The 27,704-nt window shown below is 37.0% G+C and overlaps 1 protein-coding gene across 17 annotated transcripts in view; it reads left to right on the top strand.

Moving 5' to 3' along the window:
• The window catches only part of camta1b (calmodulin binding transcription activator 1b), a 332,021-nt gene that overhangs the window by 143,884 nt on the left and 160,433 nt on the right, over nucleotides 1-27,704 (top strand). For all 17 annotated transcript variants that reach the window (XM_058792231.1, XM_058792239.1, XM_058792227.1 and 14 more), the window contains one exon: nucleotides 18,702-18,769. In XM_058792231.1, the coding sequence (XP_058648214.1) occupies nucleotides 18,702-18,769 (68 nt within the window). The remainder of the gene's footprint in view (nucleotides 1-18,701; nucleotides 18,770-27,704) is intronic.

Raw genomic sequence — 27,704 nt, 5'->3', positions numbered from 1 at the left:
ATTTCAGAGGCTGGAGTCAATGTTGTTTATCTCTCGTCAGATACAGGGTTTGGAGTTGTGGGTTTGGAGCTTCGTCTTCACAGGAAAGCTTAGACTGTTTAATGGAAGATGTGTTCATGCAATCATAACTTTGGAAAGCCCGCACCCAAAACACTTGTAACATGATTCTGACACGCTCGTGACACTTCATTACGATGATGGATCCATGTGGTCTGCAGAATGGGAACATTATTGCTCAATTCCAGAATCTAGTGAGCTGCCTACCTAGACAGTACGTTAAGACATCTTAGGAAACTCTAAGATATGGCGTGAATCCTTCCTTTGAAGTTTTTTTTTTTAATGCACTCCAAGGCTGCATTTACAGTGTTAAATATATTTCTATTTGATTATATATTGAATCATTTCAATATGATGATTTGCTTCTCAAGAAACATTTCAATATTGAAAACAGTTGTGCCGCTTAATACATTTTATTTTATTTTATTTTATTTTATTTTATTTTATTTTATTTTATTTTATTTTATTTTATTTTATTTTATTTTATTTTATTTTATTTTATTATTTTTGTTTTTATTTTATTTTATTTTTGTTTTGTTTTTGTTTCATTTTGTTTGTTTGTTTGTTTGTTTGTTTTTGGATGTGCAGAACCTCTAAAGGGACATTAAAAATAGTGATGGTACAAAATACATTATGAATGTCAGGAAAAATATGTCAATACTTTTCATTACTACATTAATACTTTTGCATTCCCTGAGAAATTTTATGTTTGCTTACCAAACTTTGCAAAACTATATATGCAAATATATATATATATATATATATATATATATATATATATATATATATATATATATATGCCTGTGTGAGTTGCAAAGTTTCTTGGATGGACATAAGAATGAAAAATATAATTTTTCCTCCTGTCTCATATTTTCCAACACCATCTCCCCTTAGGGGCTCTGTATATTTTTGGAAATGTTTGTTCTTTTTTTTTTTGTTTCTTTAAAGGTTTTAGCCATTTTAGCTATGTTAATTGAGATGCTGCCTTTGCAGATTCTGTGAGGAAGGTCACTAGGTTTCAGAACAGAGTTTATATGTGACAAGCAAACAAAAACTCAAAGCAGTCATTACCAAACTTTTAAATAAGTCTTTTGTAGTCTTTCATTTGTTTACGAAAATTTAATTCTGTATTTAACCACAGTAGTTGCTGTTAGGTTCATTTATTTACTGGGTCATATAAATGCACATACAGAAAGCACTGAATCTGACCATACAGCTGGTAGATGGTTGCTAATTAGTGCCTGGTAAATCGTGTAATTTCTCTCTATCTTGGCCAGTGTGTAGATGGTTTTCTTGGGTACTCTGGGCTGGATTGATGTGGCACTTTTCTGTGGACTTGTGCTTTTTTCTGAGTGTTGTAGCAGCAGTCAGTAACCGTGATGCATGTTGGGGAATTATATTACTCCTTGGTTGCAGTTCTCTTTCAAATACATCTTTTTACTCAACAACTTTATTTATTTGCTACTTCCTTACTACACAGTTTTTCCAAACAAGACCAAAACTAAGAATCGCTCATGGTTAAGTAATAATAGCCATAATAAATAGATCAGTCTTTCTCCAGGAGAGTGATGCAACTGTTATATCATGGCAAAACATCTCAACACATTTCCAGAGAGGCAGAACGCTCATGAAAGCAAAGCCGGTACTTGTTTTCCCAGCACTCCTCTTTAATTTAGATGAAAGAGGAGATTTCCTAATCACTTACAACCCACTTACTTATTTTTAAATCATATGTTTTAAAATTTAGAGTTTCTTCAGTGGTTCCTCAGATATCCATTTTGGCCACAAAAGCAGCTGAAATGGACCTGAAAATGAGAGGCAGAGTTCATGGTAATGTGTGCACTTAATGTGAACAGCATTTTGGTCTCCAATCCTTTAATTAATTTTATTTATTTATTTATTGGAAAGAAATTAATAGTCAATAATGCATTTATAATTTATAAAAAAAAAATTATAAAAATGTATAATGTTACAAAAGATTTCTTTTTCAAATATATTATTTTTGTTTTATCAGAAATATTAACTAGCACGGCAATATTGAACATCGATAATAATTTGATATGTTCCTTGAGCAGCAAATCAACATATTAGAATGGTTTCTGAAGGATCATGTGACACTGAAGACTGGATGCTGAAAATTCAGCTTTGCATCACAGAAATATTTTACATTTTAAAATATATTCAAATAGAAAACAGTTATTTAAAATTGTGGTTATTTCTATTTTTACTGTATTTTTCTTAAATAACTGCATCCCGAGTGAGCACGAGATTTCTTTCATAAAAAAAAAACAATATTCTTATTGACCCAAAGTCGTAGTGTAATATAATAGTGCACAAATACTTGCACATTACATAAACAGTTCTAGGCGGATATGCAGCCATTCAGGAGGAAGCTGGCGACCTTCACCACCACATTGCTTCCTTTATTGCCACATCAGCACCAAGTTCCAGCCGTGCCAAACATCCTGACAGCCGGGCTGCCTCGCCAAACAAAGGCAGCCGACCGCTGACGTTCCTGACAGGGCAAACACACACCTTAATTAACGCCTGTCACGCTCTTCTGATTAAGGGAAAGATGAATCTGTGCAGAGATTCATTGAGCAGGGTGAAGAAAGACACACAAGCACTGGAAAATAGCAGGTTTGCAAACATAGTCACAATTTGAGATGAAATTAATGCAGAGAGGAGCTGCATCGCTGGGGGGAAGGGTTAGGAATTTGAGTTTATGAGGCTAACCTGTAAGATTTCAGATTATAATAAAATGTGATTTGAGTAGGTGGTTAATTAAGCCATAACATCAAAATGTAATTGTTCAATAAAGATGGGAATGGTGCGGAATTAACAATTCAGTTTTATTAATGAATTTGTTCATTTGTTCTCTCAGGAAGAAAGAATGTGCAGTCAGTATTGGGGGTGGGGGGGAGAACATATTTTTCTTATATTTTTCAGTTACAAAGACTTTTTGCACAGTTCTGCCTCCTTTGCTATTGTTACTAACTCAGACAAGCAATACAGAACATCCTATAGAAATGAACTGGACTGGTGATTTTTCAATAAAATGTGCTCAAATTGGTTTTTAAAAAAAAAGAAAAAAAAGTTTTAAAGTAAAGAAAATAGCACATAATGTTCACTGTGAATCAGAATTGTAGCAAATGCTTCTCACCGACAACTGTGTGCACTTCTTAAAGGGATAGTACACCCCAAAATGAAAATTCCAAACCCAGAAGACCTTTGTTCATCTTCGGAACGCATTTTAAGATATTTTTGATTGAATCCGAGAGCTTTCTGACCCTGCATAGACAGCAACACAACTGTCACGTTCAAGGCCCAGAAAGGTATAAGGACATCGTAAAAATAGTCCATGTGAAGAGAATAGTAAAAAGTGATAAGTTGACTTAACTTAAAAAAATTGAGGAAACCTGTTGCCTTAAAATTATTAAGTAAATAATAATTAAAAAATAATAATTTTGTGAACTTGACAATTCACTTAACTTATTTTTTTGATTATCATTTACTTAAAAATTTGAAGGCAACGGGTTTCCAAAATCTTTTTAAGTTAAGTCAACTTATCACTTTTTACAGATCAGCTATGAGAATATGTTTTGTGGGCAAAGAAAACAAAAATAATGACTTCATTCAACAATTTCTTCTCTTCCAAGTCAGTCTGCCACCATTCACAAGATTACCAGTATTGTCTTTGGCTACTTGTATTATTATATGAGACTCCACAACATTTTACTGTATTTTTCCCATAGAATTGCATTTAAAATTGTACAAACACAGAGATCCTCCATAGACTTGCAATATAAAAGAGCAAAAGCTTATCTGAGAAAGAATGGCAGATGGCAAAAGTTGACTCACATGCACAGACGAATAGAACAGTTAACACAACTAAAAACTTGTTGTGTTAGTCATTTTTGTTGCAGTTGCAGTTCAAGCATCCTCTCAGAGTGCAACACTGTATTGGCTCCCTATGAGCAGAGTTCATCACATATGTCTGGTTGTCTTCCACAGGTACTGTTTCACCTGCACCCATCGTCTGCTCATCTCTCTAGCCTTCAGCCATTGATTTTGATGGTGTAATAATATATGAGTTGTACCTGTGGCAGATGGACAGCTCCTGCAGAGATGGAGTTGAGTTTTTACAGCACACACTCAGCGGCAGATGAGGGCAGGAGGTTTTGATACGATTCAAATGGTTGGAGTCTGAACTCATGACCTCAGGGAAAGCAGCGGGGTTTTGGTACGTGAGATGATTCCTCGATCTCAAAGGCGAGCGGGGAGGAACTTCACATTGTCCATCAACTTTTCCCATTTATCATAGTCAGGGAACTGGGAAACTGTTAGTCGGGGTAATTAGCCGCGGTGTTGAGCTATTATTGTGTGCTGTAGAGTATAAACCGTGTCAAAAGCCACCGCCTGCAAATCCTTTGTGTTCCATAAACAAAACGTGCAAAATGCTCAGCATGTTAACTTAGCATGTTTGATTTGGTAGTCAGATTAAAAAAAAAAACAACATCCCATAGATCAGGGGTCTTCAGCGGGGGGTGCCTGACGTATAGGGGGTCCGTGGCGGGACGGTAGGGGGTCTGCAAATTGTTGTTGGATCTCAAACATTGTTATTTCGTGAAAAAATGGAAATATGCCAAACGCATTTGCTTCAGCCAAAGCTAAAGTTAAGATGCTAAAGTTCAGTTTAATGTTTAATTTGTTCCTCTCACATTATATAATGTACATAATTTTACTGAATGCATTTGAATGCACAAATGTATGACTCAATTCATTTAAATGTCTTGTAAACATCATAACAAAATATGTAAAGAGATTAAAGGGATAGTTCATTCAAAAATGAAAATTCTGTCATTAATTAAGCTCATGTCATTGACAGAAGAGAAGAAATTGTTGTATAAAGTTGTTTAGTTTTCTTTGCGGTTGACTTTTTACAGTTTAATTGGTCTTCTAGTTAGACAGACCAATGGATAAATAAATTAAGTTTCATTTTATTGTCCGTGGTGGAAGAACACGTAATTTGTTATTGAATTTGTTGTTAAATCAGGAATTGGAGGAGAGCCAATTCTTAAATTCAGAATTCTGCCCGACCTTGGAACAAAGCCTAATGGTTTCAGGAATAAAGGAGCATTTCAGTTTCTCCTGTCTTTGTTGTGGCATATTAAACTAGACAATGAAGTGCTGTAGACTTTTTTTCTATGCAGAATGGATTTTAAGACCAGAGCTGAGAGTACTACAATCATATTAAATTTGTTTATTGGTATTAAAAAAAAAGGTCCCACTTTATATTAGGTGGCCTTAACTACTATGTACTTACATTTGAATTAATCATTTGGCACAATTTTTAAAAATACCTATATTTAATTACATCTGTAATTAATTTCTGTAATTACATTTATAATTACACTGTTGACCCATCCCTTACACCTTAACCCACCCTTAAACCTACCCATACCACCAGACCTGTCCCTAACCTTACCCATATCCCACCTCAATAGGAGCAATAGTGTTTTGCAATACACTATGAACACAATAAGTACATTGTACTTATTTTTTGATGTAAGTACATAGTAGTTAAGGCCACCTAATATAAAGTGTGACCAAAAAAAATAATAATGCAGTACAGCATTACACATGTCAAGTGTATGAAGGTGTGAAGGTGTGCTTGTGTACATGAAGGTGTGCTTGTGTGTGTCTTGGAAGCACATTTAGTTTATCAGTGTGTTCTAGCATCAACCTGGTGGCACCGCTGATCTGGCATCGCCAGGCTTGGAAGCACATCTCAGATCGCAGCCAGCGGAGGAAATTCAATATTCCATTGTGTCCCCAATCGAGCGCGAGCAGCAGCCTCGATCCCTGGCGAGGACGAGTGCCACTGCGTTTCTGGAGTAGATCCCGGGTGAGCCCAAGCGGAGGACACGTCTCTCCTCCTTCCTGTCTCTGTCGGATCACCTATTCCGGATGGGGCCCGGGTGTCGTGGAGGAAGCATGAAACGCTCCATCATTCCTTCCCCACCGGGGCCTCTCTGGCAGAGTCGGGCCGGCTCCTGGAAGCTTCTGCCTGGGATGTGACCTTCACTCCCACTCGTAGTAACAAAAGGTGGAGCACATGTGTGGATGGTGGTGGTTTCTTCCCTATAGCTGTACTTATTCTCTCATGATAAAAACGAAGAAAAAGCACTGCATTGTTCGTCGAGATCTGGCAATCAGGAAGCGTCTTATTTCAAGCGCTCTTTGATTTTGGCCTTCTGTAGCTTTACTGTATGTGACTTGTTTTGCTTTCGTGGTTTTAATTAATCTGCAGAGGCAGCTATTAATTGCCGTCGCTGTCCGTCTCGCGCACGAGCTGTAATGTGAATGATCTGAGTGAACTATTTACTGCTTCACTGTGCATGTGGGGAGTTAAACAAGTGAAGAAGTTCAAAACAAATTAAAAACTTTTAGGCTTTTGCAATTATGAGGAAAATTGCTCGGTTGAAGTAATGCGATTTAAGTTTTTCCATCTGTAAATATCCCTGTTTTAGTGAAAGCTGTGGGCTAATTAGTTGAATTAGCTTTTTATTTACAAAAAAATAAAATAAATAGTGCTGCTTTCGAAGGCTGTTTGCTATTGTCGCTGTTGTTGGTTATAAATAAACCACACTTCCAACCTATCAATTACACAGCTGAGATTAATTTCATGATTGATATTTGATGAGCGTGTAGTATATAGATAAGTACGTCGCTCGTAGGCGAGACTCCATCTCTTAAACTGAATAATTCTCATGCATGCAGTAATGGGAAAATCACATCACCTATAATAATGTGGCCGCTGTTTTCATTAATGGCTGACCCTCTTCTCCGTCTGTCTCTCTCTCTTTCTCTACCGCTCTTGACTATCTGATAACATCCTTGCAAATGATAGTTTCATTTTTATCATGGAAGTCAGCAGCCTTGGCACTTGGACAGGGAAAAACAATCTTGCTAAGTGCCAGGTTTCAGCCCATCTCTCTTTCTAACTCTTTTTCTCCTCTCTCTTTTCTGCCTCTCCAGCACAATAACGCCCTCTGCTTATCGTCACCTGAGGTTTACAATTGACCAAAACAAACAAATAACCCAAGAGAGGCACAAGGCCACTGCAAAACAACAGAAAAAAGAGAAGATGATGGGAGAGAGTAGGAGAATACAGACAAATGGAGAATAAAAGACTTTAAGGAAACAAAATAAAGAAAGAGACTGTTAAATCTGAGAAAGTCTGAAAAAGAATAAGTGGAAGTGACAACTCAAGCTGTATACCACCATTTTGCATTTAAGTTTTATGCATTTGACTGACACTTTCAAACAAACTGGTTTACAATGCATTTGAACTGAAATTTACACTAGCAATACAAGCCATCTTGGCATTGCTATCACAATCCTCTCCCTGTTAGGAATACATTTTTGTTTTACATTTATTCCTTTAGCATATGTTTATTCATATATTATTAGACATTCATTCATTTACAGGCATAGGAACTCACAGTAAAATAAAAACATGTGTTTTTTTTTTTTTTTTTTTTTCATTTCATTTTTTACATTGGCTCATGGTGCACAATCCAAGGTTGTAGGTTCAATTCGCAGGGAATGCATTAACTTAAATACATTGTTTTTTTAAACTTATGAAACAAACATATGAAACATCATTATTTTTATTTTTATTTATTTTTTATTATTATTATTTTTTTATTTTATTTTTACATTAGCTCATGGTGCACAACCCAAGGTTGTAGGTTCAGTTCCCAGGGAATGCATTAACTTAAATACATTGTTTTTTAAAACTTATAAAACAAACATATGAAACATCATTATTTTTATTTTTATTTATTTTTTATTATTATTATTATTTTTTTATTTTTACATTAGCTCATGGTGCACAACCCAAGGTTGTAGGTTCAATTCCCAGGGAATGCATTAACTTATAAACTGCAGTCTAAAGTTGTTTTGGATTTTTTTAAAAAGGCCAAATGCCTTTAGTTAGTATAGTCACTACTTTTAGCTTGTTAGTTACCAACATCATTGGGCTTATAGTACAAAACACAGATCAGTTCAGGGTCACAGTAAAATCTCCAGTATCTTTCTTACATCTTCATTGCTCACAAATCAATCTCTACACTATATGATGCCCAGCAGTTGATTTATTTTTATTTTATTTTTAATTTTTTGCAACAAAGGTTGCATTTTACACATGCAGAATCCAATTTCCCCAGTCTCTGTATTCTTTCATAATTCATAAAAGCCATGTGTCCTGGAACCTGTTGTCATATATTAATATTAATGACCCAAAACAAACATCATCACCCAGCGTGACTGATCACACTCTACACAAATGTTTACATCTCTTTGAACAGCTGGAACTGAGTGGTGCAGGTTAACCTTAAACAGCTGCTGTGCTGCGAGGTCTGCTGGGGTGCACACCTGCAAAAATATAAAAACAACAGAAGTAGAACTTTAGCCTGTTTGCCCCTATTGGCCCTCCACGTCTCTCAAACCACATAGCGAGAGTTATTTTCTGTGCTGAGGTGACAGGTTTGCCTGCCAGCTCTCTGTATCAAACAGCTGGAGATCTGTGCGTGCAGCTAATGCTAAAACAGCCTGAATTGTTGTGGTCTGTTTACTGATGTTGGTTTAAAGGTTAAGAGATCAGGTGTAGCTGCTGTTAGCCATCATGCCACAAAAACCAGAAACCTTTAAACAACTGAAATTAGACAAATAATTATTCACCATAACATTTTGCTAGTTTTTTGTTGTTGTTGTTAATACACAGATATTCACAATAGCGTTCATGTTTTTAAAAGCAAACATAATTGTTATGATTTCTTCTTTTTTTTATTTAGTTACTGCTTTTTTGCCCTTAGGGTTTCTAATTGTCTTGCTTTAAAGACTGGACATCGCGTTGGTTTCATATGGATTACTTTATCACAGAATATTTGTTTTTGATAAGACTTGCTTCGTTTAAAAGTAGAATATGTCAAGCTTTCTATAGATATATCTCTCATGTCTTTGTGGAATATTTGCTGAGTTTCAGTTCATTTTAGTGATGCGTATCTAAATGAAGATCACGGAGACCAAGGTGGTATACAGTGCACCGTTTGTTTTCTTTATTTTACAAAGCACAAAGTTTTGTTGTTATTATTTGTTTATACAAATAAAAGTAGACCCTTTACAGATTCTGTTGATGTAATGCTCTTATCTGTGCGATCAAAACTGATGGAGTGATTTAATTTCCTTTAGGGGCTTTCAAAAAAAATAATAAAAATGCCGCGTTTGTCAACCCCAGAGGGTTAAATATGCACAACCCAATGTTGTAGGTTCAATTCCCAGGGAATGCATTAACTTAAAAACATTAATGTTTTTTTTTTAACTCGTAAAACAAACTTATAATACATTTTATTCATTCATTCATTCATTCATTCATTCATTCCATTCCATTCCATTCCTTTACATTAGATTACATCAGCTCAAGGTGCACATCCTGATGTTGTAGGTTCATTTCGCAGGGAATGCATTAACTTGTAGATTTCAGTCTAAAGTTGTTTTGGATTAAAAAATAGGCCAAATGCATAAATATTCACAACAGCATTCATGTTTTTAAAAGCAAACGTATATATTAATTTTGTTATGGGGTTTTATTGTATTTTTAAATTTTTTTTAGTTACTGCTTTTTTGCTCTGTTTCTGATTGTCTTTCTTTATTTTAAATATGCACAACCCAAGGTTGTAGGTTCAGTTCTCAGAGAATGCATTAACTTATTTGTTTGTTTGTTTTTTTACTTATGAAACAAACTATTATTTATTTATTATTATTTTTTATTTTATTTTTTTACATCAGCTCATGGTGCTCAACCCAAGGTTCAGTTCCCAGGGAATGCATTAATTTGTAAACTGCAGTCTAAAGTTGTTTTGGATTTAAAAAAAAAAAAGAAAAAGAAAAAAAGGCCAAATGCATAATTTCTTCTTTTTAGTTAGTTACTTTTGCTCTTAGGGTTTATTATTGTCTTGCTTTATTTTAAATATATTTTAAATTATTTTTCATATTTTTGTATGTATTTTATATGATTTATTTAATTTTTTAATTTTAATTTTAATTTAATTTAAAAAATAATTTTATTTTGCATATTGTTCTTGTTGCTTATGTTGCAGTTTCATTTGTTAATATAAGGATTTTTATTAATTTTATTTATTTTACTACTTCTTCCTCTTCTTCTACTTCATCATCATATATATTTCAGTGTTTTTATGTACTGATCTGTGAAGCATCTTGAGTTGCATTTTATGTGTGAAATGTACCATAGACAGCATCATTTATTATTTGTTTAGTTTTTTATTTATTTATTTTTATTTGGAGTAGTGTGCAATGACATGCACTTTATGGCCACGAAACAAGTATATGAGAAATTAAAGGAAGGCAAGTTGAATTTCCCGTTGACCTTTAGTCTGTTAGGAGATGATTTTGTCTGACACATGTAGGGTAATGTATTCATGTTCTGCATTGTCTTTTTAAGGCACAGTGTTTTCATTCCCACTTACTGTCCTACTCATCTCCTATTCTTAGGACCCCTTAAATGTGTCCCAACAGTGTAGTAACACAACTAGCACTTGATTAATTAAACCACTTGATTTAGTTCTTCGTTTTGTCCAAAAGCTTTCAGTTGGAGGTTCCTGGAGGACCAGACTCAGGACCACTCTATGGCCTGGATCCCCATTAATGGTCCTCTCACCTTCTCTGCCCTTCTCTGGCAGGGTTTCCAGTCAGACTTCTTTTAAAGTATGCCACAGTATATTTCTCCAGTCCTCTGCCAACCTGAGCTAACATCAATCTTAGGCCACTATGATGTCCTCTGCACCTTCGGCGGAGTCGTTCTCCTTGAGCCTGCATCTGGACGGTCCAACCGCACACATCCACTAATCAAAGCTGGCTCTGGAGCGGCATCTCCAAAAAGTGCAAGAGAGACATTGGCAAATGACAGTTAAAGGAAGCATTTATCTTTTCTCTGCAATAAGCTACAGAGACTCCTGAGCGTCGTGTCGGTCTCGGCTTGTGTGTGCGCGCGTATGGACAGTACGAGGGCTGCTGTGGCGGACACGAGCGCTATGATTAATGGCTCAATTTCCTCTCCCACTTTTTAAAGTGGATTGTCAATTTGCTCTCTGTGATTTGGTGACGTCTCATCTACTGAGTGGGTGGGGAGACAATGTAAAAGATTGTGGATGAGCAGTTTGATTATGATTATTGAGATGACAGCGAGACTCTAGGAGGGACTTCATCGCTTTTTGCTGCTGACCTTGGGAGGGAAACAGAAAGACACTCAGTTAGAAGCACGGACACATGTGGAAGCACATCTCATTGATGTACAGGCCTAGAAGAGCAAGTTTAAAGTTTCTAAATAGTTCTATGTTACCTATTTCCCTATTTCCCTTACACTACTGGTCAAACTGAAAAAAACGATTCATTGAATTTACTACGTTTTTTAAGGTAAGTGGTTGCAATCAATTTATTTTAGCTACATTGACTGACTTTCAACATTTTTTTTTAATTAAATGTAGCTAAAATAAATTGATTGCAACCACTTACCTTAAAAAATGTAGTAAATTCAATGAATCATTTTTTTCAGTTTGACCAGTAAAATTAGTGTGATTTATTTTTTATTTAATTTTTTCAGTTTATTATTATTATTATTATTATTATTATTATTATTATTTTATTTATTTTTATTTTTTCAGTTTTACTTAAACTATAATTAAGGTTTTTATTGTTTATTAAAGAAGTCTCTTATGGTCACCAGGGCTGAATTTATTTGATAAAAAAATACAGTAAAAACAGCAATATTGTGGAATATTATTACAATTTAAAATAAATGTTTTCTATGTATTTGTATTTTTAAAAATGTATTTATTCCTGTGATCAAAGCTGAATTTTCAACATCCTTAGTCCTGTCTTCAGTGTCACGTGATCCTCCAGAAATCATTCTAACATGCTGATTTGCTGCTTAATTTTGTATCAGTTATTACTGGTGCTTAATTACTAATAATGTCTCTCATCATCAGTGTTTAAAGCCCTTTTGCTTAATATTTTTGTGTTCTTCAAAGTTTAAAAACAGAATGTATTAAATTTATGTAATAAATTATAACATTAAAATGTCTTTACTGTCACATTTGATGAATATAGTGTATCCTTGGTAAAGAAAACTGTTTTTAACATTGATAAAAATAAGTAATGTTTCTTGAGCAGCAAATCTTCCTATTAGAATGATTTCTGAAGGATCATGTGACACTGAAGACTGGAGTAATGATACTGAAAATTCAGCTTTGCATCTCAAGAATAAATTATATGTAAGGGATAATCAATGGCTAGCTGTGCATTAAATGAATTGAATGCTCGAGGTGGAGGCGAAGAACCACCCGACGCACAGCGGAGGGTGGTTGCCTCCGCGAAGTGCTAGCCTTTGATTATCCCGTTTATGCCATGGTCATTTGCCAGCATTCACATATTAAAAATGTTAATAATATTTGCGCTGCAATATTTGACCGGAACGATAAAAATGACATTTATTTTCGTCTGTATTACTATTCAACTGTAACTGTATGTTACTATGGTTACCAATGTTTATAGGAAGCGCATTAATATAGAACGTGATTAAACTGACCTGGAACTACCTGCAGTTCAACGAATTTAATCAACACCTGCCAGCCAATCAGAATCCAGTATTCAGACAGACCAAACTGTTATTTTAATTTGTAATAATATTTCACAATATTAGTTTTTTCTTGATTTTGATCAAATAAATGCTGCCTTGGTGAGCGTAAGAGACTTAAAAAGCTTTCAAATATCTTAATCATTCCAAACTTTTGACTGGTGTTGTACGTTTCTTCACACCTTAGTCTTTCCAGGCTGGTGAACCAGGCTGGCCTTAAGGAAACCCACAGTTACACAGATTAGAAGTGATGGTGTGCTCACAACGGAGCTGACCGTACCGCTTTATAACGTCTGCTGCTTGATAACGTGTGAGTGTTGGTTTAAGCGTGTTCAGTGCAGTTCAGCGGGGTACGCTCTGACTAATACTCATTTCAGAAACTGCCAGCCATCTATGTAACGCAGGATTTAAGGGTACCTGTGGGGACCATGGCAGGAACCAAGTGTGATGGAGTCCTGCACTAATGAATCAGGGCACGTATTCAAAAAGGATCTGTCGTGCAAAATTTTCTTCACCCTGCAGCAAATTGTGGAGGAGAGTATTTTCAGCAGAATGAAGACTCTCTCCGGCTTTCTTCATGGTGTCTCGGGGAGCAGTTTGTCGGTTTTAGGATGACCCTCAGCAGAACTACAAGGCCTCCATCTTAGCCTAAATTAGGAACTTATTATGAATTATGCAAAAATCATTCAGAGATGTAAGATCACATTTTACGAGCCTTGTATTAGGGATGGGTATTTTAGTTATTGTTTGAGTACATGTGGCATGTGGGGAGGTCCAACTTTTGGTCTTTGTGTCGTTACATCTTATTTTATAATAATAATAATAATTACTACTATGTTTTAACTTATTTCTATTGTTTAATTTTTTAGTTATTTTTATTTGTATTTATTTATTTTTCGTTATTATAATAATTATTATTATTAATGTTTTAATTTATTTTATTCTATTATTTCATTTTCATAGTCAGTTTTTATTTATTTTAAAAATGGGCTGTTTTAAACCACAAACCATAATTTTTCTCATTCTGTCAAGTCTGATCAACTCCTAAAATAAAATCCTGTACCTTGTTCAGTTTTTGCGTAATCAAACCACAGGGTACTGACGAGAATCATGCCTTAATCGATCTCACAACTACAAACCAAGCCCCTTTTTTACACGTTTGTGTACAGTAGGTGACAGTAGATGTATCAATCAGTTTTCATGATTGATAATTGCTGTCACTTCTGATGCCCATTCCTAACATTTTAAAATGATTTATCATTGGTGCATTGCATCAGTGCACCACGGATCTTGTAGCAAAAGACTTTGATTTTGATTTTTTAATGTAATTGCTATTTTTTGCCTTAACTAATTCTAGAGTGTTACCCATGGTCAAGCAACAAAAGACTCCCCTGAGCTCAAGCGGGCCGGCTTGATCACTTCAACAAAGTGCTTCATCAAAGAGCGACTGACACTTTGAATTAATAGCTGGAGTAATTGAACTCGATAGTCATTACGGCTTTTTCACAAGCTCGACGGCAACGCAAAATCCGCACATTTTGCTCCGCGTCTATTTTGCAGCTCGAATGCTTCCCTTTAAATAAACCTGTCTGGGAGTCATATTGTTCACGACTTCTTCTCTTTCATATTGGGAACAACAGAGGGAGACGGATGGCAGGCCTGGCCTTTTGAAACAGGTAGCAGGATTTGCTCATGTCTTCCTTTGGTGTTGAATTGTTAGAAGTGTTTCAAAGATCATTTTCACAGGAGGCCGATTTGCATTTCATAAAGTTTAGCAACAAGCATTCAAGACATAAGCCAGAGAGAGAGAGGGAGAGAGAGAGAGAGAGAGAGAGAGAGAGAGAGGCATTGTCTGGAAGGAAGGAGACACTTCAGTTCGTCTGGAACGCCGGCTCCTTCTCACACGCCTCCCGTTTACCCCCTACTATAGTTTAAAGAGCGCTTTGAGGAGTTTCACATTTGTCGGCTCCAGAGTGGCAAACTTGGAGGCGCTCATTGGCAGTCAGAGCAAGGCATCGGCACCGCCCTTCAGGTTAACTGCGGGTTAGGGAAAGAGCCGCCTGGAGCAGGTTCGCTAGAAGCCGAACGGCTGGCCCCCAGGGTTCATGAGAAGTCAGAGGGAGGGGGAACGGGAGAAATGAGGGAACGGGGAAGGGATGTTCTCTGGCAGAACGCTGAAGCCCCGAGGCCTTCATCTTCATTTCAATGCAAAATGACTTTGTCATATAATCTCTTTGGTGACTACAGCTCTGAGTTAGGAGCACGGAACAGAGGAATAATAAGGCAATGAGAGCAAAGAGGAGGGGAGGAGTGCTGGGAAAGTGTAGGCAGCACAAAAAGCAAGCTTATCGGAAAATGAGGAAAACTAGGGTGAGAGGGACTGTAAAGACGAGTGGGCCGCTGAGAATTGACTCCTGAATAAACAGAATTTGACAAAGGCTCGGCTCCCCAATGCTCAGTATCTGTCTTGATGCTTGTTTGCCAAATTACAGTGGGTCATTGTTTTTCATTCAGTCCATCGGCGGCAGTGCCAGGACACTCCCAGGGTCCCAGCGTAACAAACAACCAGACAGTGAAAATGGAGGCCCGGCCCAACGGTAAACATGATAACAAAGAAGTATGTGTTACAGTCACATAAGATGATGGAACACTTTGCAAAAACAACAAAGAGTTGGCCCACGCGTCCTGGCGTCAGGAGCCAAATCTGATCACATTCAAATCATAAAACTAGGAGATCATCCAATCTCACGCTTCATAATACCAGCTGGATTTTTCCTCATTTGCTTAGTGTTACTGTCTTGTTTTTGACTAATGAGTGTGGACATTGTGACCTCTTGTTTGGTGAACAGCGTGTTTGTCTGAGTTTTTTTGGTGCACAAAACTTGAAGTTAAACATTTGAAATGCTTCTCCATTTGGTCTGTTGCAGAAGATTGTGGCAAAAATATCATTTATTTCGCTGTGTTGTGTCATTCTAATGTTCATTTGGTCATTCATTTGTTTGTGCTATTGATCTGTCTATCATTCATTCCATCAATCCATCCATCAATTAATTATTCCTTTAATCCATCATTCATTTATTGGTTCTATCACTCTATCTATCATTCATCCCATCCATCCGTCCAACCGTCCATCAATAAATTAATTGTTCCTTTGATCCATCATTCATTCATTGGTTCTATCGCTCTATCCATCTATCGTTCTATCCATTGATCCATCCATCCATCATCCATCAATAAATTAATTGTTTCTTCAATCCATCATTTGTTCCTTGGTTCTATCGCTCTATCATTCAGTCCATCCATCCATCAATAAATTAATTGTTCCTTCGATCCATCGTTCATTCATTGGTTCTATCGCTCTATCTATCATTTGTTCCATCCATTCATCTGTCCACCTATCCATCCATATATCCATCCATCAATAAATTAATTGTTCCTTCGATCCATCATTCGATCATTGGTTCTGTCGCTCTATCTATCGTTCATTCCATCCATCAATAAATAAATTTTTCCTTCAATCTATCATTCGTTCATTTGGTTCTATCGCTCTGTCTATTGTTCGTTCATTCCATCCATCCATTTATCCATCATTTGTTCATTGGTTCTGTTGCTCTATCTATCGTTCATTCTATCCATCAATAAATACATTTTTCCTTCAATCTATCATTCGTTCATTTGGTTCTATCGCTCTGTCTATTGTTCGTTCATTCCATCCATCCATCTATTCATCCTTCTATCCATCATTTGTTCATTGGTTCTGTTGCTCTATCTATTGTTAGTTGTTAGTTCCATCCATCCAAAAAACTTAGAGACACTTTTTTTTTTTTTAATAATGGCTTTTTAAACTTTCAGATAAGAGTTTAACAAGCCAACTTTCAAACATTGTCTTTATGAATCTTCCTTTCGAGTTAAAGTGATAGTTCACCCAAAAATGTCATCTTCTGTCAGCATTTACTTACTTTCATATCATTCCAAACCTGTATGAGTCCCCTTATTCAAAGGAACAAAAACGAATACATCAGAAAAAAAATTAAAGTCAGTGAGGTTTGGTGTAGTTTAGACTAATCCCGACATTCTTTAACATATCATTATGTTCCGCAGAAGTAAAAAAGTCATACAGCTTTAGAACAAAATCTTATGACAGAATGTTCATTCTGGGTGAAATATCCCTTTAAAAATTCAACCTTCTTAAATTTACATTCACCAATTCTCCATCCTGTTTGCTCTGATTTAATTCCTGGATTAAAACAGATTCTCTTCCAATTCAAGAATTAAATTGGAATTAAAAAGCACTCTTGATTCTTTTCTGAACGGTTCACAACCCTACTCTAGACACTTGTGTTTATGAACACTTCCTCTTTCCTCTTGGCTCTTTAATGCACTACTCATTTCTCCTCTGTTAGACCCATCCCTTCCCTCGTTGCCTTCAATAATGAGGGCAACAGGGTTAAATTGGCACTGCACAAGTTGGCATCTCTAAATTGAAACCAAGAGAGAACATTGCCAGTTGTGTTCCCATACACTTCCCTGGGCCTTCTGCCTGTTCTCAGAGTCGAGCCAAGAGAGCATATGGCCGCATGTAGATACACAGCAAATCTTTCGCGTGTCTGTCAGCCGAACACTCTGCCCTTGTGAAGAGCGTCCTGATGTGTCTGTCCTGTAGACATGTGCCACTTGTTACCCAAATCCCCTCTGTTTAGCCATGTTCTACTTAATTTAAAGCGCGAACAACTGTGATAGAGCCGTTAACATATATGTGACACACGTTGTTTCTGGATACTAGAAGCCCAGACACGGATTCTCCTCACGCTTTGCTCAAACGAGCCCACTGGTGCATAAAATGAGATCGGTCTTTCAACTGATCTCAGAATTCAGGCACAAGTAACTCATGTGCACGTGAATGTTGTCTTAAGTGCTCCGGTGGTGGTTGCACAGCGAAACGATGCAGGATCCGCCACTTGTCAAACGAGTTGATAGTCGATATGGCATGCTGATTGGCTGTAGGACTGGAGATGCGATTCACCCCTCAGGGCTGTGTAATCTGGCTCCTGACAGCTGCTCAGTGGGCAGTCTGAACACTTTGCGAATACCCCGGAGCGAAGGATGAACGATGGTCATCCTCGGGTCATCTAGAATCGTCTGCGACTCTTGTGTCCTGACTCGGAGATGGACGGGTTTCTCATACTAATGCTCAAACCTCATTTCACAAGAGCATGTTGTTGGACAAAACTCGCTAAATTTATATGACAGTGTTTAAATGGAGTTCTCTAGGTTTATAAGGACTGCAGAAGAAAACCTTGTCAATTTTACAGCACCTGAGAGAGCGTCAAACTCGGTCGGCTTGGATACATTTGTTTTAGTACTTTTAATAGTCTGATAACATTAAGGGCAACATGTAACCTGTTTTTCTTCTTACTAATTAGCCTTTGACTATCTATCTATCTATCTATCTATCTATCTATCTATCTATCTATCCATCTATCCATCTATCTATCATACATTTTACATTTTGTGGCTTTTGCTTCCTCAATTCAGTTTTAAGAATTGGGCATTAAAAGCATTTTGAAGCATTCTCAAAGAATTTCCATGACTACAGTGGTACACGTCCAAAATACAATGGACTTTGAATACCTTACCTTGAATGGTGCTAAAATACCTTGGATTTTTTTAATGTGCTTCTTTAGTGTGACCAGTGGAGATAAACAGGAAATAATAGGATGAAGATGTAAAAATGTGGGTTGAATTTTATTAAAAAAAATAATAATTTCCTGAAGTAGAAAATATTTGTTCTAACCAATTTTTTTTCAGCTGATATACGGGAGTAACATTGTAATGTTATTGAACTATGCAATTTGTATTTTTAAGACACATTCTAGAGAGTAAAAAGAGCACGACTCTAAACGTTTCTTCATTTGTTCTGTTGCAGGAGATTGCGGCCTACCTGATTACATTTGAAAAACATGAGGAGTGGCTGACAACGTCCCCCAAAACCAGGTAAGATGACACGCGTGGCAGCGTTTCCTCATTTCGAGTGCACAGTGTTACCTGAAAAGCAGAAAGGTACGTTTCAGCACAGCTGCCAGTTCCTGCACATTTCGTGGGCATGTGCAGACAGATAATGGAATATTAATGACTATTTATAATGCAAGATGTGGCCAGGTCTATTAGCTTAATGCTGTCTTTGCTCACCAATGCCATTAATGTGGGTGGTAATGTGGTGAGATCGTAGAACATCACCCTACGGTGATAAGGGCTCAGCACGAAATTTACAGTGTTACTTGATTTACCGAGCAGCGATAATGAAAAAGCTTTTTACTTTTAATGCCAGTTTCTATATCTATCCTGAGAGATAACAGCTGTGATATGATGATGAATGCAAATTAAGATAATATGTGGTTATATATGAAGCGCACGTCAAGAACAACCAAATGGCACACAGATTAATTCTAAACTTTGACGTTCCAAATGTTTTCAGCACAGTGTATTTCTATAGAAGGCCATGCAATTAAATTTAATCGTAACATAAGGAACTTGTGAGTAGAGACAGAAATATCCAGCGGTTTCAAAAAGAGCAATTTTGTATGCTTATCTGCGGTGGGCCAGAAAGATAAGTTTGAATTTATTCATAAACAGAAAGCTGTGGAAAGGGCAAGGGTTTGAATGGGAAGCAAATCAAGGGAAACTAAAAATGTGGGCAGACAAATCACCACGGGGTTTCGGGTTCAAGAGCTGTTTACATGGACAGCGGTTACCTGGCCGGCATCTGGACCTGTCATTCACAGAAACGTGTACAAACACATTTGTAAGTACAGCGAGCAGACACGGCTTTACTGAGTACACAACTGCTAAAGAAACAACCTTGTTTTCTTGTGTAACAATTTTCAGTGATTCAGCTCTGACATCAGATACCAAATGACTCATAAGATGTTTTTTGATTTGTTGTGTTTTACGTAGGCACACAGACACATATGCTGTGCCCCCAAAACATATTTTAAGAATTAAGCCGTGCATAAAAATGTCTTGAGTGTCATTGCATTAGATAACAAAATAGCAAGTGTCATTTATTTTGAAGAAGCACACGCACACTTTTTAAGTAGAACAAAGAAGTTTGTTGGTTTTAAATGACGAATTTAAATGAAAAATGAATTCTATTTATACACTCAGAGCTCAGAAAACATGCATTTTGTATCCAGATATGCGGATGTGTTGTAGCCAGATTGCATTTACACCATTTCAATACAGTCAGTAAGATTTTGTAATTTTTTTCAAAGAATATGTTCCCCAAGGCTGCATTTATTTGACCAAAAATACAGTAAGTTATACTGTGAAATATTATTTCAATTTCAAATAAGTGTTTTTAATTTTAATATAGGTTAAAATATCATTTATTCCTGTGATGCCTTGCCTTGCTTTACATTTATTCGAATACTGAAATCTTTAGTAACATTAGCTGCATTTCCATTACCCTTCAAATTGCGCGAATTGAACATACAGTACCAGTCCCTAGCTTTTCTGCTTGGGGGGTGGTGGTGGGGGTCTGGAGATGTTGGCACCCCTCTAATATAATGGCAGGGAAAACACTGAAAATGTGGCTAATGGAAACACATAAATTTCGCAAGAAATCCTATATATTGCAAAAAAGTTTTCATGCTCACATGAGGTGGTTTTTCAGGCGATTCGAAAAAGGAATATATCTCAAAACTGCAATGCAAACAGTTTTTTCGGCTTTTAAAGGTCTCCTGGCCGTAAAAATCATATCATAGAAACACCTCACACATGGCCACTTTCAAGTATAAGGGGCTTTCCTTGGCATTAATGCTTGGATGGATAACCCCTTATTTACATTGCATTGTTTATACCAGCTGCGCCGCAGCACGTAAGCATCCTAGAAGCGGCTCTCCGTGCTGCTTCGCTAAAGATACACGCATATGTCTCCTTAGATTAAAAATTATGGCTAGTACGGTGGCTGCGATATACGTAAACCTACCGACTTATCGCGAGAGGAAAAAAGAAAATTTTAGTCACATAACATTAGTTTCGCAATAGTTTTTTAATCAACATTTATAAAATATCGCACAAATTTTGCGCAAATCTGTAATGGAAACGCACCTATTGTAAATGTGTTTACTTTTGGCCAATTTAATGTGTCCTTGCTAAATAAATGTATTCATTTCATTCATAAAAAAAAAAAAAAAAAATTACTTCAAACTTTTGAATGGTAGTTTATCTTTAAAAAAATATTTACTTTTAGAGAGAATTTGTGTGCTCCCATTATGTGGGTCACATGAGAAAAGTGCATCCAAATAAGAGCTTAACAATGAAGCGTTAATGATTTGATCGCAGTGTGTGACAGCGCCAGGACGCAGAGCAGCAGGGAAGAGACTGCCGGGCAACTGTCCTCTACACACACACACACACAAACAAACATGTAAACACAAGCATTCACACTGAGTCTCTAGCACACACACATGTGCACACAGACACACACACACAGCCCCTCTCCGCCCCCGGCCTGCCTTTACATAATGGCACTGATTTCAGTCTGCAATTTGCCATGGCTGTTTAGTGCAGCAAGAGCTTTCCTGCTCTTAATGAAGCCTGCGTGACTTCAGGCTGTCTTCAGGGGTCACAACCAGTGTGAGTTCACACTGCAAGCGACGACTGGAGATACACAACCGACATCATCCCCTAAACGCTTACACACACACATTCATCTTCTAATATAATTAAAGCAATGAAAGCACTCCGATGATTGTGTCGTATTAATTTGAAGTCAAAAGAGTGCTTGTATCTCAGTAGTGACTCTTTATGAAACGATAGGTTGGGTAATTCACTCATGATATCTCATCTCAGGATATTCAATTGTTTTATAGCTCCAATAAGACTAGCTTTGATGTATTTTTGTTGGTATTGCTGGTGGGTTTGAGATCATATTGGTTCAGTGCTGTTAATTGTATGTAATATGTTGCTCAACTGTGCATTGTGTGAGTTTTTTAGCCAGGCATTCTGGCTTTGTGTATTTTTATTTTAAATCTGTTCTGGTGTGTGCATGTTAATCTTTATATGCCTGGCAGATCTTGGCATTACCACCGCTCTATGTGCGTTGTATGTGAACACTGTCTATTAAGTATCTATAAAGGCTGGAATTGGGTTTTGGGGTAGCAGCACCTTTCCAATACAGATTTCTCCAAACATTTTTGACTTTTAACTATTTGTTTATATTTGTTATCAGAATTATAATCATAAGGAACAGCCATTACAGGCATTTTTAATCATAATCAAAATGAGATTTATTGCCAAGTATGCTTATACACACAAAGAATTAGTTTTAGTGACTGAAACGTGCACAGACAGAATGATAACAGTTCGGACAGATATTTTTATAGTAGTAGTATATAGTTTTAAGGCATCATTAATTTCAGAGATTACATGGAATATTTTACTGTTAATTTGTTACACTACATGAACTGTGATCTTTTTACTTGATAAGAAAAGAAATATTATTAATATGTATTATTAAATGTATTATTAATAATAATATTTATTATTATTGAATATTATTATTATGCAAAGATATAAAGTTATATACTATATATTATATATTTATATAAATTATATATAATAATAATAACAAAATCATATATAAAATATAATAATATAGTGATATTATTATTATTATTATTATGTAGAGCTGATAAAATGTAAAAAAAAAACTGTACCTTGAATGCAATGTAAGTCGCTTTGGATAAAAGCGTCTGCTAAATGCATAAATGTAAATGTAATGTAATTTTTGTGACCTCATATTAATTGAGAGACTACATGGAATATTTGTACTTTTACTTTAGTTTGAAGTGAAATTATATAAATCTATGCAGTCTTATTTTAAGATATATATTTAATAAAATTGAGTGAAGTTTATCCTTAAAACAAGAAAAAATATATATTATTTGCCATTGGGGTAAATATGGGTATTTAATTCAAAAGTGAAAACACATTTATTTTTCTTATGCCATTGGCAACTAATTTTTTCCTGTCTTAAGCATAAACCTCAGTGAATTTTGTTGGATTTCTGTGCTTTTCTCCTCCCTAATCTGCCGGCGCTCCCAGACTCCTTCAGTCTCTCTCTAAAGAACAGAACATAAAGGGCCCTTGCCCATCCAAACAATGACGTCTGAGGAATACCAATGCATGCCCGCTGCCGTTTTGTCAAAGTTTAATTTGGCTGATCTGCTTTGTGTCATGTGTCTCTCCTCTCTTCCACAAGGGGAGTGCATCTGAGGTCGTAATTAAACACCACATGCTCATTCATGTGCAAATACACCCAGGGCTCTGTGAAACCGAACCGATGGAGGATAGAATGAGGAGAAAATTGATAACAAACAGAATGAAGGAAAGCGCAGAGGAGAAAGTGTCCACTCGTCTCCTGGAGTTCATGTTTCCTGCTCGAGTTGTAGTGGACTTTGTAGGCCAGTGAACCGAGAAGACCCGTCTGTACCGCGGTGAATTTTAAACACAACTAGAATAGAAACCAAACGGACCTTCGTTCGTAAATTCTCCCCAGTTGTTCTTAAAGGTATAATCGACCAATTAAAGCGCTAATGATCCATATCAGTTTATCATCAGAGTTGACAAACATGAAAGTCGAGTTAATTGATCCATAACAGACGTTTGATTGGGCTGAGGGACTCACAAACACAACTCACATCAGTGTGCACACACACACACACACACACATATATTGTGAGTCAGCATGTGTTTTATCTGACTTTCAGCCAGGAGAGACTGAGAGAGAGATTGATCTGTTCCGTCTCTGTGATGTACACACCTACTGGCGGCTCCAGACACAAACAGAATATATTCAATATACCAACACACTGTACTTGACTGTGATGATAGTCTAAAGACTGCTTTACACTTCATCTTCTGCTTTGTTTTTATCACACGTGTCCACTGGTGCAAAGTCAGACGAGCTGAGCGGCCGTTTTCAATTCGTTCTCTATGGGAGCTGAGCAGCAGGGGATTGTGGGATTGAAAGCAGTGCCGAGCGAACAGTGAGAGTGTTAGAAAGTTGGGAAATGCTGAACTTCATGCAAACTAGAGACAAGAAATGTCCTGCAGACAGTCGTTGTGATGTGAAGATAGTTTCAGAGCTTAAATCACATCATTAAATATTATTATGCACACAGATTTCTGTATTTTATACAACCCAAATTCCAGGATGTTGGGACGTTTTTTAAATTTGAATAAAATGAAAACTAAAAGAATTTCAAATCACATGAGCCAATATTTTATTTACAACAGAACATATATAACATAACAAATGTTTAAACTGAGAAATCCTTACAATTTTATGCACAAAATTAGCTCATTTCAAATTTGATGCCTGCTACATGTCTCAAAATAGTTGGGACGGGGGCATGTTTATCATGGTGTAGCATCTCTTCTTCTTTTCAAAAGAGTTTGAAGACGTCTGGGCTTCGAGGTTATGAGTTTCTGGAGTTTTGGTGTTGGAATTTGGTCCCATTCTTGCCTGATATAGGTTTCCAGCTGCTGAAGACTTTGTGGTCGTCTTTGACGTATTTTTCGTTTAATGATGGGCCAAATTTTCTCTATAGGTGAAAGATCTGGACTGCAGGCAGGCCAATTCAGCACCCGGACTCTTCTACTACGAAGCCATGCTGTTGTAATAGCTGCAGTATGTGGTTTTGCATTGTCCTGCTGAAATACACGTCACCTGGAGGGGAGCATATGTTGCTCTAAAACCTTTATATACCTTTCAGCATTCATAGTGCCTTCCAAAACAGGCAAGCTGCCCATAGCGTATGCACTTATGAACCCCCATACCATCAGAGAGACTGGCTTTTGAACTGAACGCTGATAACACGCTGGAAGGTCTCCCTCCTCTTTAGCCCAGAGGGCACGGCGTCCGTGATTTCCAACAAGAATGTCAAATTTGGACTCGTCTGACCATAGAACACTTTTCCACTTTGAAACAGTCCATTTTAAATGAGCCTTGGCCCACCGGACACGACGGCACTTCTGGACCATGTTCACATATGGCTTCCTTTTTGCATGATAGAGCTTTAGTTGGCATCTGCAGATGGCACAGGGGATTATGTTTACCGACAGTGGTTTCTGGAAGTATTCCTGGGCCCATTTAGTAATGTCAATGACAGAATCATGTCAATGAGTGATGCAGTGTCGGTAGCATGTATTAAATGAATAAAGTTATAGTAAAGACTTATATTGTTAGAAAATATTTCTATTTTGAACAAATGCTGCTCTTTTTAACTTTGTATTCATCAAAGGACATCACGTTCCAAAAAACAATATGAATCAGCACAACAGTTTCAACACTCATAATAAATCAGCATATTAGAATGAGAGCGCTGCATCACAGAAATAAATTCTATTTTAAAGTATATTAAAATAGAAAAAAATATATTAGAAATTGCAATAAGATTTCACAATATTGCTGTTTTTTCTGTACTTTTGATCGAATAAATACAGCTTTGATGAGCAGAAAAGACTCCCTTAAAAAACATTAAAAATCTAACTGATCCCAAACTTTTGAGAGGCAGTGTATATATATATATATATATATACACAGTATCTCACACCTCACATTTCGGCAACCATTTTAGTATACCTTCTCAAGGGACAATTCTATAGAAATGAAACTTAGATATATTTTAGAGTAGTCAATGTGCAACTTTTATAGCAGTAAAGATTTACTGTCCTCTGAAAATAACTCAACGTATAGCCATTATTGTCAAAAAAGCTGGCAACAAAAGTGAGTACACCCTAAGTGATAACAGCTATATGTCGTTTAACCATGCAAAGCCACATGTCCTATTCATCATGTTCATGTTTTTGTCTGCTTGACAGGGCTATACAAATTTGTGTATCTTATATTACAGCAGTTAAAATTTGGATGTTCAACATGGCACCTCATGGCAAAGAACTCTCTGAGGATTTGAGAATTAGAATTGTTGCTCTCCACAAAGATGGCCGAGGCTATAAGAAGATCAGTAACACCCTGAAACTGAGTTAAAGTACAGTGGCCAGTGTCATACAGAGGTTTTCCAAGACTGGTTCCAATCGGAACAGGCCTCGCCAGGGTCGATCAAAGATGTTAGATCCTTGTGCTGTGCTTCAGGTGCAGAAGCTGGCTTCAAAAAACAGATGCATGAGTGCTGCCAGCATTGCTTTAGAGGTTGCAGAAGCGGAAGGCGTCATCCCAGAAGGAAGCCTTTTCTGAAGCTGGCTTACAAAAAGCCTGCAAACAGTTTGCTGAAGACAACCTGTCCAAGAGCATTAATTACTGGAGCCATGTCCTGTGGTCTGATGAGTCTAAGGTAAACTTGTTTGGCTCAGATGGTGTCCAGCATGTATGGTGACGCCCTGGTGAGGAGTACCAAGAAAATTATGTCTTGCCTACAGTCAAGCATGGTGGTGGTAGCTTCGTGGTCTGGGGCTGCATGAGTGCTGCTGGCACTGGGGAGCTGAGGTTCATTGAGGGAAACATGGATTCCAACATGTACTGTGACATTCTGAAGCAGAATATGATGCCCTCCCTTCAGAAACTGGGCCGAATGGCAGTTTTCCAACATGATAACAACCCCAAACACACCGCCAAGATGACAACTGCCTTGCTGATGAAGCTGAAGGTGAAGGTGATGGAGTGGCCAAGTATGTCTCCAGACCTGAACCCTATGGAGCACATGTGGGGCATTCACCATGTGTCTAACCTCCAGCAGCTCCGTGATGTCATTATAGAGGAGTGGAAGAGGATGCCAGCAACAACTTGTACAGCTCTGGTGAATTCCATGACCAGGAGGATTAAGACAGTGCTAGATAACAATGATGCCCCTACAAAATATTGACACTTTGGACACAGTTTTAACATGTTCACTTAGGGTGTACTCATTTTTGTTGCCAGTTATTTAGACAATAATGGCTATATGTTGAGTTATATTTAGAGGACAGTAAATTTGCACTGCTATACAAGCTGCACATTGGCTACTCTCAAATATATCCAAGTTTCATTTGCGTAGTATTGTCCGTTGAGAAGATACACTAAAATCGTTGCTGAAATGTGAGGGGTGTACTCACTTTTTTGAGATACTGTGTATATTTGTGACAAATGAGGACATACATTTGGATAATGACAAGGGTATGACATAGGTATTACAAGGAGAAGGTGATTTTTCAGGAAATTACCCCATGTCCCCACTTTTCAAAATGCTTATAAATCACACAGAATGGAGTGTATTGAAAATCTGAAATAGCACAAAGTTTCCTGTAAGGGGTAGGTTTAGGTGTAGGGTTGGTGTAGGCAATAGCACATACAGTTTGTACAGTATAAAAACCATTACGCCTATGGGATGTCACCACTTTTCACAAAAACAAACGTGTGTGTGTGTGTGTGTATGTATGTATATATATATATATATATATATATATATATATATATATATAGTTGCAGCTGATGCTTGTCAGGAATTATCTGTGCTAGATGTAGAAACACTTACTTGCACGAACACAACAAACCATCTTGAAATGTTTTGACATACTGCATCATGAAATAATATTGATATGGTCCAGTTAGTTTCATTATACATCCACTGAATAAAGAAGCTCCGTCAGTGTAAACACATGTGCACACACACACACACACACACACACACACACACACATCAGTTTCTCTTTGATGCCCACCTCTTGTTTGAGCGCCTTCCCATAATCCCGAATGAGCAGTTTGTCGGACATGCCTTTTATTAAAACACCAAAATAACAACAGAGAGCTTTGAAGGTTTCATCGAACAAAGCTCTCTATTCCTCCAGGAAATAAACAACCGCTTTTCACACAGCAAACAGTAAGTGTGTGTGTGTGTGTGTGTGTGTGTGAGAGGAGGTCGTAGAGATG

This window comes from Onychostoma macrolepis, chromosome 11 (genome assembly GCF_012432095.1).
Source record: "Onychostoma macrolepis isolate SWU-2019 chromosome 11, ASM1243209v1, whole genome shotgun sequence".
NCBI lineage: Eukaryota > Metazoa > Chordata > Actinopteri > Cypriniformes > Cyprinidae > Onychostoma > Onychostoma macrolepis.
This window is presented reverse-complemented; position numbering and strand designations above follow the sequence as displayed.